The 20878-nt window shown below is 39.2% G+C and overlaps 1 protein-coding gene across 1 annotated transcript in view; it reads right to left on the bottom strand.

Moving 5' to 3' along the window:
* Nucleotides 1–8754, bottom strand: part of Ankrd31 (ankyrin repeat domain 31) — a 112199-nt gene extending 103445 nt beyond the window's left edge. The window contains exons 1-2 of the mRNA XM_042690960.1: nucleotides 8578–8754; nucleotides 2682–2755 (exon numbers count right to left, since the gene is read on the bottom strand). Coding sequence (XP_042546894.1) covers nucleotides 2682–2755; nucleotides 8578–8726 — 223 coding nt within the window. The 5' untranslated portion in view covers nucleotides 8727–8754. The remainder of the gene's footprint in view (nucleotides 1–2681; nucleotides 2756–8577) is intronic.
* Between the last annotated feature and the right edge of the window lie 12124 nt (nucleotides 8755–20878).

Here is a 20878-nt window from a genome sequence, read left to right on the forward strand (position 1 = left end):
TTATAAAAAAAAAAACTGGCTGCTGGGCCCAAGTTTTAGCAAGTTTTTAGCTACTCAGGAGGCTGGGATCTGAGGATTGTGGTTCAAAACCAGTCTAAGCAGGAAAGTCCCCGAGACTATTGTCTCTAATTAACCACCGGAAAGCTTGAAGTAAAGCAGTGGCCCAAGGTATAGAGTACAAGCCTTGAACAAAAAGAGCTCAAGGACAGGGCCCAGGCCCTGAGTTCAAGCCTCAATACTAGTACAAAAAAAATTCCCTTAGAATCAGTATCTTGTTATTTCATTAAACTTATTTAAAATAAAAAAATTAAAAACTAAAAAAAATTGCATTGTGTCATATGCCTGTAATAACATATAGGAAGCAGGGATCTTGAGTTTAAGGCCATCTTGAGCAACATAGCGAGACAGTGTCTCAAAAGAACAAAACAAAAACATGACAGATTGTGGCTGATAAATATAAACAAGGACAGAATATGATACCAATTATGAAGGTATTAGAGGCCTAAAAAAGTCTGGAAGAATATGCAAACACCAAACTCCCACTGCTAAATGAGAGTGAAATTAATGAGTAGAAAATAAAACTTCTTAGTTTCTACATTATTTTTATATTCTAAAGAATCTTGCATATTAATAACTGGTAAAAAGAAAAGAATGAGAAAAAAACTTTGTTGGACAGTGAAAGACATTTAACTCCATTCTACTGGTACTTTATAAGTAATTAGAAGGCATTCTGGAGACAAAACAAGTAGTAAAGACTACTCCAAAATGAAATTTTAACTTTCCACTGGGTTATAAAACAACATACAGGAAAAGACTGTAATCTACAAAATAATACATAAAAATTAGAAAACTCTCATGTGTTCTTAAAATTTCTTTATTCTTTAACATCAGTTTGTAAAAATCCTCCAAAATAAAAGACACATAGGAAGAAACCATAAAAGGAAATAATCTTATCATTTAATCCAATACTCTAGAATTGGCCTTTTTTAAGGTAAAATTTTCCAAGAAATGTTAATGTCAACTTAAAAGTGAGCTCAGGAAGTATAGTGAAAGGCAATAAAAATATATATACATACATACATATGATATACAGATAGCAAGGGTGTGTGGCAAATTTTTATTTCAAGAATAAATATATTAGAAACAATAAAAATCAGCCAGATGCTGGGAGCTCATACTTGTAATTCTAGCTACTCAGGAGGCTGAGATCTGAGGGTCCCAGTTCAAAGCCAGTCAGGCAGAAGTGGAGTTGTGGCTCAAGTGTTACAGTGCTAGCTTTGAGCAAAAAAGCCCAGGGACAGCGTCTAGGTCCTAAGTTCAAGCCCCAGGGCTAGCATACACGGGCACATGCACACATACATACACACACAAATAATTTATAAACAAGTTATTTTCCACTTTTATACACGGACAAGTTTTAGAATTAAGCTAGAGATGTGGGAGGAATGGAAAAACAACTATCTAGATACCACTTCAAAACCAGGCCCTTTCTAGAAATCTTAGCTATTTTCTGGAAGCTATAATTCCTATTGTTGTCTCTATTGCAATAGATTTTAATAGTCCTTAGAACCTACTACAAATGTTTACAAGAAACTTTGTGCAAACTAGACACTGAGGTGCATACTTTGAAATCTCAGCTACTACCAAGGTGGAGGCAGGAAGATCACAAGTTCAAAGGCATCCCATGAAAAGTTGGGAAGTCTCTAGCTCAAAACCAAGGCATGAGTAGAGAATGCTTGCTTAGCAAGTATAAAATTCTGGGTTCAATTCCCCATACCACAGAAAGAAACTAACTTGGCGGGGGGCGGAGCAGGGGTGGGGGGAGAAGGGGGGAGTGTAGTTGTGGAGATGGGAGGGCAGGGATAGTAGGGGAAAAACAAAGGAGGAGATAACAATGCTTGATAAGAAATGTACTTATTACCTTGCTCATGTAATTGTAACTCCTCTGTACAGTATTTTCACAACGAAAAAAAAAACATTAAAAAAAAAGAAAAAAAGAAAGAAACTAACTTTATAACGTTGAAGTATAAGACTAAATATAAAAAGCAAGGCTGGGGCTGGGGAGTTGGCTCAGTGGTAGAGCACTTGCCTTGCATGCCTGAGGCCCTGGGTTCGATTCCTCAGCACCACATAAGAAAAAAAAAAAAAACAAACCCGGAAATGGTGCTGTGGCCAAGTGGTAGAGCGCTAGCCTTGAGCTGAAGAGCTGAGGGACAGCGCCCAGGCCCAGAGTTCAGGCCCCACGACCGGACCCAAAAAAAAAAAAAAAAAGCAAGGCTGATGGTATGGCTCAAATAGTAAAGCACCTAAGCCTAAAAGCATGAGACTCTGAGTTCAATCCCCACCACTGCCAAAAAACAAAGATGTGACAATCATCTATTGTGTAGGTACTAGTGAGAGAGGGACAGATGAACAGAGAGAACAAAGGAGGGTAAATATAGTCAAAATACTTTATGAACATGTGTGAAACCTGAGTAAGATAACTCGATAAAACTAGTTTGGGAAAGAGGAGGGAAAATGATGGAAGGGAAAATTATTATCATGATGCATTGTATACATAAATGGACATGTTAAAATGAAACTCCCTTGTATAACTAATTGATGTTACAGTTTTTAAAAGCAGCAGTTAATGGTATAGATAGTTATGAAACTGATATAATAATAAAGAGAATTTTTCTCACCTTGGCACCTTCTATTCATACCAGGATGAAGACTGAACACAGATCTAGAAGATATGTCTTGATCAAAGAGTAACCTTTCAAATGCCAAAAAATAAAAAAAGGCACAGATTATTATGTATCTGAAACAAATATTAATATTTAGCTATCATTTTTATTCTATCTGAACTTGCTAAAATTCTCAGTTTTACACTATTTTTAACATTTATATTTCAGGTATTATTTCAGAAATGTATATTTAAGTTGAAACTTTATTCAAGAAGAAAAAATAATCATGGTCATGTTCATTTTTACAAATATTATGCTATTATTTTTGGCATTTGACAGTAAGAAACAACTGGTAATAGTTTTAACACTGGTGAAATTAGATCATTGAGAGATCCTTATTTTAAATTTTTTCCTCCATATTTTTCTATACCATGAAGAAGCTGAAATTAAAATCTCAGGTTACCGGAGAATATATGCTTTTAATAATATACAGGCAGAGAATTCCTTGAAGTTTTGTAATTTATTTCTTACTGTTATTACTATACTTGAGGTAGCACTGAAGAGACAAAGAAGACATATGATGCAGGCACTGGTGGCTCACGCCTGTAATCCTAGCTACTCAGGAGGCTGAGATCTGAGGATCATGGTTCAAGCCAGCCCAGGCAGTAAAGGCCATGAAACTCTTTTCTCCTCCAACTAACCACTAATAACCACAAGTGGAGCTGTGACTCAAAGTGACAGAGCATGAACATTGAGCAGGAAAGCTCAGGACCTGAGTTCAAATCCCATGACCATCAAAAATAATAAATAAAAAGAAGATACATGACCCATGGACCTCAATAATCTCCAAACCTAGTGAGGGATACAGACTAAGAAATAGCTGTGATTCAAAGCATTGAGTATACTACTTGGAAAACTTAAGTATTTATCTTTTTGTTTAAAAAGTGGGCAAAAGGCTACGTGCAGTAGTTCAAGCCTGTAGTTTAGGTTCTTATGGGGAAGAGGTCAGAGGACTATGGTTTGAAGCCAAAGGCATGCACAAAAAGAACTGCAGCAGAGGCATAAAGCAAGACTCCATCAAAAAAAAATGCCAAAAGAGGTTGGCAAAGTAGCTCAAGTGGTAGAGCACGTGCTTCCCAAGTGCAAGTCCTGAGTGCAAACCCCAGTACAGTATCACATAAAAAAAAAAAAGCAAAGGACCTGAATGGTCATTTCTGCAAAGAAGAAGAGGAAATGTCCTATAAGTATATGAAAGAGGCTCAACATCACTAATCCTTAGGGAAATACAATCAAAACCACAGTGGAATACCATACCACACTTGTTAGTGTAGTTGTTAAAAAGTATACTTAGAAAAAAAACAACAGAAATAACCAAAATGTTGAAAAGGATGTGAAAAATTGGAATTCATATGCAATGCTGGCATGGTTTATAGTAATGTAAAAATAGTATATAACTACCTTAAAAAAAGCACACTGGTTCCTTAACAAAGTAAACAGAACTCATTTAAAACAGCACTCCCACTTCTGTGTACATACACAAAAGAATGGAAGGCAGAGACTAGTACAGACCTTTGTTTATAGAAGTACTACCTGCAATAGCCAAAAAGAGACCAATTGTCCATTACTGGAAACAAGGATATATGACTTTTATACGTACAGTGGAACATTATTTTTCTGGAAAAGAAATACAGATACCATCTACAACTTAGATGAAACTTGAAGACAGTATGCTAATTGAAATAAACCAGACAATAAGGGACACATACTAGGTGAGTTCATCCATATGAGATATCCTCCTATGAGATATGAGTAGTCAAGTTAAGCGACAGAAAGTAAAATGGTAGCTTCCATGGGTAAAGGGAAAATGAAATAAGGAGTTATTTAATAGACATACAGTATCATCTTGGGAAGATTAAAAGATTCTAGAGACAGTGGTAATGGTTGTAGAACAAAGTGGAAGTACTCAAAGCCACTAAAACTAAAATGGTTAAAATGATAAATTCATCTAACATATAATTTATCATAATAAAAATTGAAATTAAAACAGTTTCCAGAATCTATTCGTGTAACAGCAAATCATCTGTACTTAGGCATGAAAATGTAGTTTGGTACTAAGCTTTTGGTTTATTTACTTACTCAAGCTCATTTTTACTTTATCAGCACAACTCTGCCCCCTGTTGGTCACTCAATGGATTAAAGTCAATTCTAGACATACTAATTCATTTCATATAGAAACCTTTCAGTATGTAACTTTAAAATACACTCTTAAACATAATCTTTCAAAAGAACAATAATTATTACATTAAATCAGTAATTCCTTAATATTAATTAGTTTTCAGTTTATGATAAGCAGCCTCTAAAACAGTGCCTGGTATGTATGCCCTATTGGATAGGTGGTTTTTATCTTTTATGTTTCTTAAAAATATGTAAATTTAACTGGGCATTTGTAATTATAGCTACTCAGGAAACTGAGATCTGAGGATAGAGGCTTGAAGCCAGACAAAACAGAAAAGTGTGTGTGACACTTAGCTCCAATTAATCAACAAAAAGTTGGAATTGGAGGTGTAGCTTAAGCAACAGAACACCACCCTTGAGTGCTGAAAATTTACACAAGGTTTTAGAAACTCCAATTTTCACTTAAACATTTGAAGTATCATTAAAATTCTTCCCTAAGCCATTAAGTATTCATCATAAGGACATGTTGTAACTTATTTAAGCATTATAATAAGTCAGTTCATCTTATTTATGGATGTTTTTTTATTTTTTGACAGTACTGGGGTTTGAATGCAGGGCTTTGTGATTGCTAGATAGGGGTCCTACTCTTTGAGCTACATTTCCAGCCTTTTTTTGTCATTATTTTTGAAAGAACATCTTGCTTTTGCCCTGGGCCAGCATGAACTATGATCCTCCAATTTACACTTGCTACTGCAGCTGGAATGACAGGCAGGTCGTAGCATGACCAGATGGTTCTGTTGAGGTGAAGTCTTGTGACCTATTTTGCCACAGCTGACCTGGAACCATGATCCTCCTGATTTCAACTACAAAATTGAGATGACAGGGCTGTACCACCATGCCTAGCTACTGGCTGAGATGGCTCATAAATGTTTTGCCTCGGCTGCTCTTAAACTGTGATCTTCCCAATCTGTACCTCCTGAGTAGCTATTATTATAAAGTGCACCACTACCATCCAGATCACATGTTAATTACATGTGATTTTAACCAAGCATGATGAAAAATGAAAATAAATGAGAAACAATTTTTAAAAAAATCTTCTTTGTGCATTACTCAGCTCACTTGCCAGAGCTTGTCAAAGTGTGTCTTAGTACTAACAAAACCCCAAGGAGGATCATCTGCACCTTAGTACAAATTTTTGAGGCAACAGTAGGACCAAATCTAGGCTTTCAAGTGCTTTTTCATACAATATTAATACATGGCATCCTGAGTCTTTCAAAGTCTTAGCCCCAAAGATCACCAAATTCAGTTCTTAGCAAAAAGATCTGTTTTTTTTTTTTTTTTTTTTTTTTTCTTAAGGAGTATTTAACCATAGTCAACTGTGTAATATTCTGTCTGCTAGAGATATCTGCCATACCAGGGCCTCAGTTTCCTATGGGAACTTGTACATGAAAGACAGTCAGGATGAACAACATACAACTAAGCAAGAGGATGAAGAAGAAAGAAAATCAAAACCACCACCATTCTGTCCCATCTCTATTTAAACTTTGATTTTATTTCCATGCCAATGAAAGATATTAATTTTTAACCTTGGACTATGAGGACTGAAAAAACAATGCTTCCTTGACACTGCAGGTAAGTGTAAAAATAAATCAGATGGAAATAATGATTGGCCTGCCAAAACAGGCTAATCATTACAACTAAAAACTGTGGGAACATGTTTTTTAAAAAGCTACATCAAAAGTACATATGAAAAGTACATTGAAAAGTAAATTAATAAATAGACAGAGGACCAAAGTTGCAATGAAAATAACTATCTGTAATGGGAGAGCCCAATTTTATTTTTGTTTTGATTTTTGGTCTGTTTTGTTTCCTGGCTTGGTTCAAGGCCTAACCCTAGACCTATATAGTGAAGAAAAGAAGGGAGAGGGGAAAGAACATGAATTTATACAGATTCAAGAAGATGAGTGAACCCCGAACACAAATACAATGAAAATCATACCCAGACACATCACAAGCTGTTGAGAATCAAAGCCAAGCAAGAAACAAAATCAAAACAAGTACTATTTTAAAAAATCAGAGTGGGGAAAAAGTTACCTCCATATGAGAGAACAGTAATTCAAATGCAGTTGGCTATAAAGGAGTAAGACTTTTTTTAGGGTTATTGAACTGCTTTGAATCTTAATTGGGGTGGTTTCTCTGAGATTTATGCATCTGTTAAAATATGCCCCATATGTCAGTAAGAGCAAATATTACTGCACACACACATAAAAGAACCAAAAACCTTTATACTTTCCCTTGCTCCCAATCTAATTAACCATGTCCTACCAAATTTATTTTCTAAAGAATTCTTTTTTTTTTTTTTTTGGTCCGGTCGTGGGGCCTGAACTCTGGGCCTGGGCGCTGTCCCTCAGCTCTTCAGCTCAAGGCTAGCGCTCTACCACTTGAGCCACAGCACCACTTCCAGCTTTTTTCTTTTTGCTTATGTGGTGCTGAGGAATCGAACCCAGGGCCTCAGGCATGCAAGGCAAGCGCTCTACCACTGAGCCACCTTCCCAGACCTTCTAAAGAATTCTCTAATTTTCCTTTTCCCTCCATACCTACCATGTCTTACTAGGAGAGCACTATTCACATCTTTCTATAACTACTGATGATCCCTAACCTAATCTCTATAGCATTGATTTATAAAAGGGAATTCCTGTTTAAATTATACCAACTTTATATTAAAAGTTTGCTAGAAATTTAGAATCATTTAATCCCTAGGTTGGAACTCCTGAATTAGAATCACAGTAACGGGATTCCAGAGTGAATCATGAGCATATTAAAATCTGAAAGCGTTACTAAGGCATATCAGACCATGGAAATCTGATTATGATGGTCTTCTACTTAAAGTCCTTGACATGGACTCCCAGTAGAGACCATCATAGGATGTATGAGGCTTTATGTGACCACACCTTACCTTTACCTTTCACCACTCTCTACCCCATGTTTGACAATTGTTAGTTTTAACTGTACATCCCAAACACATGAACATGATGTTGTGCCTGTCTCTATACCTTGACTCATGCAATTCCCTGACCAAGAACCAACCTCTTCCTCATCTGGAAAACTACTACCCCATCTTCAAGCTTCTTCTCAGACATCAACTTAGCCAACTCTGAGAAACACCAAGATTGAAGGAAGAGCAGCTATTCTGGTCTTCTACAGCACTTTGAATATACTTTCATCCCTGGATTTCCCACATTATACTGAAACTATCTGCTTAAGTCTTTTTCCTGACCTGAAGTTTTTTCAAAGGTAAGTGGCTTCATCCTTTTGATTCTGTCCCCCTGTGTCTAGCAGACAGAACTTGTTTAGGAAAGACTTCGGTGAGCTAAAACCCATACTCATTGCTTTTATTCTTACCAAATACCCATCTGGTTTCGTAGGCACCAGTTCTCTCAACACGTGCTTTTCCTGGGAGAAATTCAATTAACCATCTCCTAAACCTGAGCTGAAGCGGGGAGGTGCAAAATTCATGTGAGGGATTCACACTCAAGACATCTGCCTGTGCAAAAAAGACTTACAGCTCTAGTCAAAAAAGCCTTCTTTGGTCCCTAAGGAGGGTAGGGAACCCATGGCTGCTCATTTACCGTTTCTTTACACGGTGACACCCCCCTGTCCCCCTCGAAGCTCGGAGCGCCTGGGACACCCCTGGCCGAGGGGCGCGAGGGGCCCTCGCTCTGCCCTACGTGGTCACCTTTTCCACGGCAGTTCTTCGTCTTCTGGGTCGCTCTCTGTCACGGACCCCTCAATCACCGTCTCATCGCTGTCCCAGTCCAGGGCCTGGGCCTCTCCTTCCATCTCTGCCTCACACTCGAGCTCTTCTTTTTCTTTTAAACTCTCCATTTCTAACTTTCCCTTTCCTGCAAGCAGAAGGACGCTTTGCGGGGTACACGAAGTGAAGAGTTTAAAATGGCAAGATTCATGGCAAAAGCCAGGCCTCCCGGGGTGACGGAGGACACTGAGGCGGCCCGGGAGCAAGCCAGCGAGCGAACGTGCAGCACGACCTTCGACCGCCGGCGAGCAGGCGGTCTGCCGGCTTGTCCTTCCCGCCGGCCGGCAGGGAGCAGCCGTGCATCACGCATGCGTCAAGGTCGCGCGCGAGCCGCGTCGGCCCCGCCCCCGGCGGCCGGATGTAGCCCGCAGCGCCCACTCCGTCTCCCTTCCCTCCACCCCTTGGGCTTCCGGTTCTCCTCGGCGGCGCGCGTGGCGGGCTGGGTGAAGGTGCTGGGGTCGGGCGTTGCGTTTCTGCAGGTCCGCAGTGCCAAAGGCCTGGCCGGCATCGCATCGCCTACCTACACTCCCCCTGGTGACCCCAGCCCGGCCAACGACACTTTCCTGCCTGCCTGTGTGGCCTGGCCATGGGTCCAGAGGTCCAAAGACCCGTAGAGCGCTTCTTTCCCCTCAAAAACGTTGCCTTTTCAGAAGCTTTTAGTTTAGCAATCTAATGGATGTGTTTCCCCCTCTAGCCCTGGAATACAGATTGTGTAAGTACGGCAGTTAAGGGTACTTTCCCCTCAGGTGTGTGTGTGGGGGGGGGGGGGGGTGGCCTTGAACTCAAGGCCTGGCGCTCCTGAGGGTTTTTTCCCTTTGGGGGCTGGCATTCTACCATGTAAGCCACGCCCCCGGTTCCTTTTTTTTATTTTTATTTTTCTAGTTAATTGTACATAAGGATCTCTTGGATTTGTCTGCACATGGATGGGCTTCTGTCCTCAGGCCTAAGCCTCCTGAGTAGCTAGAATGAGTCACCAGAGCCTAGCACCTCTGTTTGTCAATTTTTATAATACTGGTGCAATGGATACTTATCGGTTTGGCTATCAGTTTTCCAGAAATGAAAAAACAAAGATTGCTAATGCTTACTACAGGAAACGGAGAGGAAATAACTTATCATTCATTCTCAGAAAAGAGTAGTTCAATCTCTATCTCTTTATAGAGCGTTAGTTTAGTAACATCTATCCAAATGTTTCCCATGTACATATGCTTAGAGATAGCCTTTCTGCTTTTAAGAGCTCATTCCTATACTATCATTACATTTGCATCAACTATAATTTTAGAAGGCTGGAAACACCTTTAATCTCTCTTGGTTGGGGATTATGTAGTAGAAGATTCCTTGTCATTGAGAAGAATGAAATACAGTTATATACTTGGACAGGTTTAACTGGGTTACATGTTAACATAAAAAGTAAAGAAAGACCTAAGAACAACAATGATAGCTCCAGAATGTTGTGTAGGAAAGGCTTAAGTGAAATCTTCCAGGAAGCGAAGGCTATCAAACTTGACAAAGTTTGCATTTGAATAGGAAACAAAGTTTTCAGTTAGTAGATTACTCAGCACATTTATGGCTTGATCTTAAAATGAATACTGATTTAGAATTGTTTAGGAAGGAATGTTAAGGACCTAAAAGCTTTGGTCAGATAAACCCTCCATATATACCAAGCTACACTGACCCTGCCAGAACAAATTAGCATAATCTTTTTCATTGCTGTTCTTTACTGAAGTATAATTTATATACAATGAAATGTAAAAAAAAAAAGTGTTTAATTCAGTGTGTATAAATGTGTATTTAGCCATTATACAGTTCTAACTGGATCATTACACTAGCAAACATAATCCTATAGGAGAATCCTAGGTGGAGAGAAGGTAATGAAAAAACAGTAGCTTGATCATTAGGAGTATAATTTACCTAAATAAATAATGCATAGCAAAACCCAAGATTTTCCTAATCTAGATTGACAAGACTGTCAAATGAGCACATGATAATGAGACTTATTTATGTATAACTGAAACAGCCATGTAAACATTTTTCAACTAATGTATGTATAAGTTGGCCAGTGTAACATAACTAGAATATAAATCCCAATCAAAAGAGGTTAATTACACTGTTAATGTAGTGAAACAATGCAGCTCACTTGCTAGGCAGAGACTCTTACTGATGATCTTTGCCTTGTGTCCTTTTTTGCACTTGCCAGTTGTGAGATAGGTTCCCTTGCTTTGTATCTGGACCCATATTTGGACCAAAGTTTTCCTATTTGTTCCCTTCCCTTCGTAATTATGATAGCAAGTATGCATCACCATACCTACTTCTGTTGAGACAAAGCTCTCAGATTTTTCTGCCCATAGATAGGTTGGATGACAGGTGCATACCCAGATACTGGTTGAGAAGGGGTCTCACACGCATTCCTAATTGGCCCAAACTGAATTATCCTCCTGTATCAATGTCCTAAATAGCTAGGATTACAGGCATGAGACATCAGTGCCTGGGTGCAGCTTAATAATTTTTGACAATGCAATCAAGTGATTCTCAAGGTCAAGATGCTCTGAGAAATGCAATGTTAGGAGATTTGTTCCATCATTGTACAAACATAATAAAATGTTGTTACACAAACCTGCATGGTACGGGCCATTCTCTCCACATAGCCTCTTGATGCAATTGAGAGACTGGGTCAATAGAGATATGTGAGGCTGCTGCCTGTGTGATGCCAGCACTTCTTGTAATCTTGGCTTGAAGGTTCATCGCTTAGATCTCAGCCTTCTTCACCACATGTCATTCTCCCTGAATGTCTCTTCTCTTCTCTTCTTGAAAGGTCAACCAGGTACAACAGATAAAAGGCACACCCTGCTCCATTAGTATTATCCTAATTACAACTGAAACAATCCTAGTTCCAAATTTAAAAAAATCTGAAATTCTGGGTAGGACAGGAATTGGGGGGAAGGAGGGAAGGAAGGGGTGGGCACCATCCAAGCCAGAGTGCTTTTGTATCTTATGTTAGAGATCTTTCCTAAGTCAAGATCATGAAGAAATTCTTCCCTTAAAGGTTATGAGGATAGTCTCCCTTGCTTTCTTCTAGAAGCCCCATGATTCCAACTTCACATATAGTTTAATGATTTATTTCACCTTATAATAAATAAATAGAAGACAAAGCTTACTTTTTCCCATCTGCATATCCAATTTTTTCATAGTCTTGTGTTAAAAAGTATCATTCTCCCATTTAGTGTCTCACTCATGGCCTCCACCTCAAAAACAATCATGATATGTTGCCTGATACATGACAACTGCCAGAGCTAAATATTGATCACATATTACTAGCCTGTGATATTTGGTCCCATATGAATGTGTGATTAGTTTAAAACATTTCACTACAGCAAATGTTCATGAATGGGAAGTATGACCCAGTAAATGAGCTTCTCAATAGAACAGAACATCCAGCTCTGGAGTGACAAAATATGCAGGAGCAACACAATGAGGCTGGCGATCCTGACCATGTGTACATTTGGCTAGAGTTGGGTGGAAATGTGGCTCATCAGTAGACCAGTTGCCTAGTAAGAACAAGGCCTAGAGTTCAATCTCCAGTACTGGGAGGGAAGTATGGACATTAAGCTATTCCACTGTACATTTGTATTTTAGCTTTTAACATACACACATGCACACACACACATTTAAGAAATTAATTTTAAAAACTAAGGATATAGAGAAGGACATTTTGTGTGACTATACAATGGTTTTTATGTCTTAGTGTTATTACAAAACATATTAAAATTCGTTTATAAAGGAATTGTGGTGGGAGGAAAAAATTTGTTTACAAAGTAAAAACAAAGTTACAATTAAGCCAAGTTTGATTTATTGTTAAGGAAAGAACATTATAAATTTAGGATAGCCTAAACTCTCCTAACCTCTGCCTTCACATTCCCATACTACTCATTCACTGGCTTACTCACAGCAGCTTTCAGTCCTGTGGCTTCATGACAAGTGCTCTGTACAGCTGCACAATTTAGTGTCTTTTACATCATATATTTTATTATGCCTTTTTTGTTTAGAGACACATCCTTACCATTGTGTTGTAACTAATTGCCTAGAGGACAGCCCATGCTAAACAGGTTTGTGCCTAGGAGCAACAATCTACATACGACATAGCTTTGGTGGGTAGTAGGTTATATTATCCAGGCTTATGGAAGTATACACTCTGGTGTTCACATGATGGTGAAATCACCTAATGATGCATTTCTCAGAGTGTATCCCCAACATTAAGCAAATAAAACTACATAAAGATCATGATATAGGCACCATAGAGCTAAAAGTGGCTCTTCATTTAGTAGTGCCTCCTAGCAAAGGGGAAAATAATGTGATTTCTTCTAGAAGCTCAAGGTTGAGGTCTAATTCTTCATTTGTAAGCTAGTTACTGTAAGGTCCACCCTAGGAAGGGAGAGCATACTCTGCCCTCCTCTTGGCTAAATCTCCACCCAGTACCTGTGTCACTTAGGTAACTGGCACACCTGGAGACAGTCACCTCCCCCTCCTCCAAGGTCACATCCTGGGCTGCCCCAGGTCATGCCTCCCATGGGAAGGAGGGAGGGTCCCAAGCCCTGAGGTCACATCCCCATCTAGTTTGTCCACACATTCCCCCACACATACACCTGGCCACATCTGCTGCACCTTCTCCTCACCCCCTCCCTACTTAAACCCAGGAAGGACAGCAGCAGCAGTTAGGTAAACATAAACTTCTCTCTCCTGCCTAAACACCGCATGGTAATCTCATTTATCAGCTACCCACTTTAATTTACATAACAGTTACATAAGAAGCAGTAGTCAATCAGTGGCAGAAGCAATGTAATTACAATGCATATATGTGTGTGTGTGTGTGTGTATATATATATATACACACATATATATACATACAATACACACACACATATATATATTCCAAGTATAATACTTAGATTTGTCATTAGTTTCAATATTAATTTCTGTCCCAACTGTGGCAACTAGGGACAAGACAATAACAAACACCAGACCATGGAATTGAGGTTTGGGGCACCAAGAGCCTGAAGTCTTCCACTAGCTTCTAGTGTTCTGGTCCATTTTACAAGGTTATTGAGTAGGGTACAGGTGCATACACAGAAAGTGAAGTCACAATTTCCTTGAAGCCACAAACACCAATAATGTGATAGTCTTAATCCATGAAGACAAAGCACCAATCATTTGATATAATTTTACTCAAGTGATAAATAACTTTATTTTTAAAAGCAGGTATAAGCTGTAAATGACTTATGATTTGTTAGCATTATGCCCACTTTATTAGCATATTGCCCACCTGATTAGCATTATGGCCCACCCATACCTGAGCTCCTCCACGTCCTGGAATTCCCACCCTACAGCTGGCCACTCCCTCTCTCCACCCAGACCTACCTCAGAACCCACCTTCCTCACTTCCTGCCCCCCCAGACCTTCCTGCTACCAGGATAGGGACAGGTGCCATGTGCTCTCTCTCCTGGAAAATATGGCCCCTCTAATAAACCTTGTAATAATCCTCTGTGTGGTCCCCTGGAATGGATGTGAAGGATTCCTTTCATGGTTAGCATAGATTTTTGTCTATCCCCAAGTTCCCAGAAAGATTGGTATGGAAATAGCCTGTACAAGGGTTAGAAATCTGAATTCCCTTCAAGCCAGGACTGACTGACCTTTTCGGGAAACTCTCAATGTTCTGAGAGTTCATGTTGGGAGGAGGCATACCATCCTCCCAATCCTTTCAGGACTCACAGCTCGGCTTTTGGGTGCTCTCACCTTAAACTTCTCGGCTCTCGTCCAGGCTTCTTCTATCTTTACACGTTCTTCACCATGTGATGACGATATGGCTGACTGAAGGACTCACTGTCCTACAAGGAATACTGTCAGAGATCAAAGACCTCCAACATTTATTCCACAAACAGATTTCTTCCACATTCTCCTTCATCACATAGTTAAGCACAAACTCTGACCTCTCCGGCATTGTCTGTGTAGAGGGCAGAAAGAGGGAGAGAAGGAGGCAGGAAAGTTTCTACCTGTTATCATGGTATCAAGGTCTACTGGAACCAGCTCCTGCTAGTTTTTCAGAACACCTGTCTGATTTGCAGCAATTTCAAAACCACTTACTACTCTTATCAAAGTACATAAACTCATAATTAAACAAATCATATTAAAAATAATGCAAAAGATACTAAGATTTTATCATTTCTACTAATTTTGCTATGTTTAATTTTTTTAAAAAAAATTGGCAGCAGTAGGTTTTGAACTCAATTCTTTGTGTTAACAAGGCAAGGCACTCTGCCATTTGAACCATATCCCTAGCCTTTGATACATTTTTTTTTTGCTGGTCCTGAGGCTTGGACTCAAGACCTAGGCACTATCTCTGAGCTGTTTTTGCTCAAAATTAGTGCTCTGCCACTTGAACCACAACACCACTTCTGGCTTTTTTGGTACTTTATGGGTGTTGAGTCTCACAGAGGGGCTTGGAAGGTGGTTCAGTGGTAGAGTGCTTGCCTTACATGCATGAGGCCCTGGGTTCGATTCCTCAGCACCACATAAGCACAAAAAGCCAGAAGTGGTGCTTTGGCTCAATTGGTAGAGCACTAGCCTTGAGCTGAAGAGCTGAAGGACAGTGCCCAGGCCAAGTTCAAGCCACAACTGGCAAGAAAAACAAAAACAAAAAATAGAGTCTCAGACTTTCCTGCCAGGGCTGGCTTTGAACCATGATCCTTAGATTTCAACCTCATGAGTAGCTAAGGATTACAGGGGCAAGCCACAAGTGCCCAGCCCTTGATACATTTTATTACAAGGTCAGTCAGAAAGAGAAGTAAGAAAGAAGAAATAAAAAAGTACAGAATAAGTATTAACCTTAATTATTTTGTTTGGTTTGCTTTAAATATTTTTATATATTTTTTTATTGTAAAGATACTATACAGAGGGGTTACAGTTACATGATTAAGGTAATGAGTACATTTCCTGTCGAGCACTGTTACCTCCTTTATTTTTCTGCTACCATCCCTTCCCTCCCCACGTCCCCATTTGCTCCCTCCCCTCCACCCCCGAAGTTGTAAAGTTCGTTTTCAACATAGTGTCTTGTATATCTGTTACAGTGGGTCAACCTGTATCCTTATTTCACCTTTTGTTATTTCCCTTCAACTCCCCTAATTAGAAAAATGTATAAACAAGATGCAGGGCACTGGAATCAAATATAGTGAAAACAGTTATGCCATTGGGGAAGAACATACAAAAGAAACAAAAAAAAATCATATAGTACATTATAAATACATTAAAAAGGTATCTATATACAATAGAATATTATGCAGTCATTAGAAAGGAGAAAATAATGGAATTCACAGGGAAATAGATGGAACTAGAAGAAATCATGTTGAGTGAGGTAAGCCAAGAGCAAAGAGACAAAAGGCACATGGTCTCCCTGATAAGTGGATGTTAAATCCAAAATGTAAGATGATACAACAAAGTAAACAAGATTCGAGGAAAAAAAAAAGGACCTCCATTCATCTGGTCGCATCATTATTAAATGACCCCGTGCTGCTGATCACATATATGGTATATATATGCACATCAGAGGGAAACTAGGAGGACGACATAGAACTAGAGGGAAATGGGAAAACATACAACAGTGGGACCCATCAGCTGCACTGGACATTGATCAAAACAAACTAAGCAACTCAATGGCAGCGATGGAAGGGAGGGAATGAGTGGGAAAGAAGGAACAGCTGACACTATGCAAAAGGAAAGCAATGTACATATCATGCAATGTGGAAGAAATAACTATTGTCAAAACTCATAGAATTCAAACTTTATAGAACACCATAGACAATTTGTCCCATGATGGTTAGAATGTGTTTGTGACTTTAACTAAGCACCACTATCCCACAGTACTGTGAAATTTGTGAAATTATGTAATCAATAACAATAAAAAATTGCAAAATAAATAAATAAATAAATACATTTTCAAAAGCAGCAACAAAGATAAAAGCCCTTGTATCCCTAACTTGGGGTTCATTTTGCTTTGCATCAGCTTATATGGTCACATGCTCATAGCTTTTGACCTTTTCTGCTTCTCATGGACATATAGTAAGGGAAGCCATGGGACCTATGTTTCTTTGAGCCTAGCTCACTTCACTTAATATAATTATTTTCCAAGTCTTTCCATTTCCTAACAAATGAGGCAGTGTCATTCTGATGGACGCATAGAGTTCATATGTATATATGTGTATATATGAGAGGCATCTGGGTTGGTTCCATATCTTAGCTATAGTGAATAATGTTGCGATAAACATAGTTGTGCTGGTAGCTTTAGTATGGTCTTGTTTGTGATCATTTGGGAAATACCCAGAAGTGGGATTGCTGGGTCATAGGGGAGCTCTATGCATAGTCTTTTGAGGAACCTCCATACTGCTTTCCAAAGTGGTTGAATGAGTTTACATTCCCACCAACAATGAAGTAGCGTTCCCTTTTGGCCACAACCTCTCCAGCATCTGTTATTAGATTTCTTGATAATAGCCATTCTAACTGGGGTGAGGTGGAATCTCCATGTTATTTTGATTTGCATTTCTTTTATGGCTAGAAAAGTTGAGCATTTCTTCATGTGTCTATTAGCCATTCTTATTTCCTCTTCAGAGAAGTTTCTCTTTAAGTCTTTAGCCCACTTATTTATTGGACAGTTGTTTCTTTGAGGATTTGTTGTTGAGGGATGTAATTTTTTGAGTTCCAGATATATTTTAGATATGAGACCCTTCTCCGTTATATGGCTAGTGAAGATCTTCTCCCAATCCATGGCCATTCTATTGATCTTGTTAGCTATGTCCTTTGCCATGCAGAAGCTCTGTAATTTCATGCAATCCCATTTGTCCAAACTTTCTTTGATTTGTTGTATTTCTGGGTCTTTATTAAGAAAATTTCAGCCTGTGCCAAGGAGCCCTGGAGTTTCTCCTATTCCTTTTTGTAATGTTTTCAGGGTGTCTGCTTTGACTTCGAGGTCTTTGATCCATTGGGAGTTGACTCTGATGTAGGGTGATATGTAAGGATCTAGTTTTAGTTTTCTACAGTTGTTTAACCAATTTTGCCAACTTTACCGAAGAGGCTGTCTTTCTTCCATTCTAATATTTAGCTCCCTTATTGAAGTTTAGGTGGCTATAGGTCTGTGGGTTAATTTCTGGGTCTCCAGTTCTATTCCATTGGTCCTCGAGTCTGTTCTTGTGCCAGTACCAAGCTGTTTTGATTACTATGCCTTGGTAGTAAAGTTTGAAATTTGGTATTGATATTCCTCTAGCATTGTTCTTTCTGCTAAGGATTGTTTTTGCTATTCAGGGTCTTTTATTGTTCCACATGAATTTTGGGGTTGCTTCCTCTATTTCATTGAAGAATGAGGTTGGGATATTGATAGGTATCACATTGAATTTGTAGATAGCCTTTGGCAGTATTGCCATTTTCATGATGTTAATCCTCCCAATCCAGTAGCATGGGAGGTTTTTCCACTTCCTTAGTTCTGCTTTAATTTCCTTTTTCAGGTTTTAAAATTTTTCATCATAGAGGTCCTTCACTTCTTCTTTGTTTGTTTGTTTGTTTTTGGGTCCGGCCCTGGAGTCTGAACTCTGGGCCTGGGCACTGTCCCTCAGCTCTTCAGCTCAAGGCTAGTGCACTACCACTTGAGCCACAGCACCACTTCCGGCTTTTTTCTTTTTTTGCTTATGTGGTGCTGAGGAATCGAACCCAGGGCCTCATGCATGCGAGGCAAGTGCTCTACCACTGAGCCACTTTCCCAGCCCGTCCTTCACTTCTTTTGTTAACTCTTAGGATACTTTATTTTTTGTGGGGCTTTTACAAAAGGAGTTGCTTCCTGATTTCAGCTGCACTCTTCTCATTGTTGGCATACAAAAAAGACCATTGATTTTTGAGGGTTAATTTTATACCCTGCTACATTGCCAAAGTTTCAAATCAGCTTGAGTAACTTGGGAGTAGAGTCCATGGGGTTCTTTAAATACAAGATCATGTCATCTGCAAAGAGGGAGAGTTTTACTCCATTTTTCCCTATTTGGATCCCCTTTATGTTTTCACCTTGTCTTATTGCTAAAGCTAGGCACTCTAATAATAAATGGAAGAGAAGTGAAGAGAGTGGACATCCTTGTCTCATTCCTGAAGTTAGAGGAAATGGCTTTAGCTTTTCACCATTAAGTATAATATTGGCTGTAGGTTTGTCATACACAGCCTTTATTATATTGAGGAATGTTCCATGGATTCCTAGTTTTTCCAGAGCTTTCAGCATAAATAGGTGTTGGATCTTGTCAAATGCTTTTTCCGCATCTGTTGAGATAATCATGTAGTTCTTATCCTTGCTCCTGTGGATGTGATGAATTATATTAATGGATTTGCATATGTTGAACCAGCTTTGCATCCCTGAAATGAATCCTGTTGGATCATGGTGTATGATTTTTTGGATGAGTTGTGGAAGTTGATTAGCCAAAATTTTGTTGAGAAATTTGCATCGATGTTCATCAAAGCAATGGGTCTATAATTCTCTTTTTGATGAGTCCCTGCCTAGTTTAGGATGAGGGTTATGATGGCTTCAAGAGTTTGGTAGTGAACTTTCACTTTCAATTTCATTGAAGAGTTGGAGGAGTATTGGTGTGAGTTGTGCTTTGAAGGCCTTGTAGAATTCAGCTATAAATCCATTTAGTCCTGGGCTTTTCTTGGGTGGGAGTTTTCTTATTGCTGTTTCTGTATCAATCCTTGATATGGAGCTGTTAGGTTGGTTTAAATCATCTTGGTTTAGTTTCAGCATGTGAATATTTGCTAGAAATTTACCCATTTCTTCCAGATTCTCAAACTTATTAGCATAAAGGGTGGAGAAATATTCCCTTATAATGTTCTGAATTTTGGTTGTTTCTGTGGCGATGTTTCCATTCTCATCTCTGAGTTTGTTTATTTGGGTGTGTTCTCTTCTTTTTACGATAAGATTTGTGAAGGGTCTGTCAATTTTGTTAACTTTTTCCAAGAACCACTCTTTTTTTTCTTTCTTTTGGTGGGTCATAGGCCTGGGTGCTGTCACTCAGCTGTTCAGCTCAAGGCTAGTGCTCTATGACTTGAGCCACAGTGCCACTTTTGGCTTTTTCTGCTTATGTGGTGCTGAAGAATTGAACCAAGGACCTCATACTTGTAAGGCAATCACTCAACCACTGAGCCAACTTCCCAGGCCAAATAACCAACTCTTTGTTTTGTTGATTCTTTCTATTTTTTTTTCTAATTCATCTAATTCTGATTTAATTTTAATTATTTGTTTCCATCTATTGGTTTGGGGTTTGGCTTGTTGCTCTTTTAAGGAGCTCCAGGTGCCTCGTTAAATTGTTGGTTTCATATCTCTCCAATTTGTTAATTTAGGAACTTAGAGCTATAAACTTGCCTGTGAATACGGCCTTTGCTGTGTCCCAGAGGAGCTGGTAATTTGTGTGTTCATTTAACATTTGAGTTTCTAATCGAGTCCTTGACCCACTGGTGGTTAAACAGTGTGTTATTCAGCCTCCATGCATTACAAGATTTTCTTTGGTGGCTTTTAGTGTTGAATGCTAATTTTATACCTTTGTGGTGTGAGACAATGCAGGGCATATCAATGTTTCTGGATTTGGACAAATGTGCTTTGTGAACTAAAATGTGGTCTATTTTGGAGAATATTCCATGTGCTGCCAAGAAGACTGTGTATTCTAATGTTGCTGGGTGAAATATTCGGTAGATGTCTGTTAAGTCTAGTTGGTCTATGTGGTTGTTTAGATCTGAGGTTTCTCTGTTGAGTTTTACCAGGTTGATCTATCCAGCAGGGATAGTGGTATGTTAAAGTCCACAACAATTAATGTCTTTGGATCTATGTGTGATTTTAGGGACAGTACTGTTTCTTGGACAAATGTGGGTGCTCCATTATTTGGTCTATAGATATTTAGAATTGTAAGATCCAGGCTGGGAAGGTGGCTCAGTGGTAGAGTGCTTGCCTTGCATGCTTGAAGCCCTGGGTTCAATTCCTCAGCACCCCATAAGCAGGGGGAAAATAAGCCGGAAGTGGCGCTGTGGCTCAAGTGGTAGAGTGCTAGCCTTGAGCTGAAGAGCTGAGGGACAGCGCCCAGGCCCAGAGTTCAGACCCCACAACCGGACCCCAAGAATTGTATATCCTCCTGAAGGAGAGATCTCTTAATTAGTATGTAGTGAC

Source organism: Dipodomys spectabilis, unplaced genomic scaffold (assembly GCF_019054845.1).
Source record: "Dipodomys spectabilis isolate Male_0828 unplaced genomic scaffold, ASM1905484v1 ptg000140l, whole genome shotgun sequence".
NCBI classification, from domain to species: Eukaryota; Metazoa; Chordata; class Mammalia; order Rodentia; family Heteromyidae; genus Dipodomys; species Dipodomys spectabilis.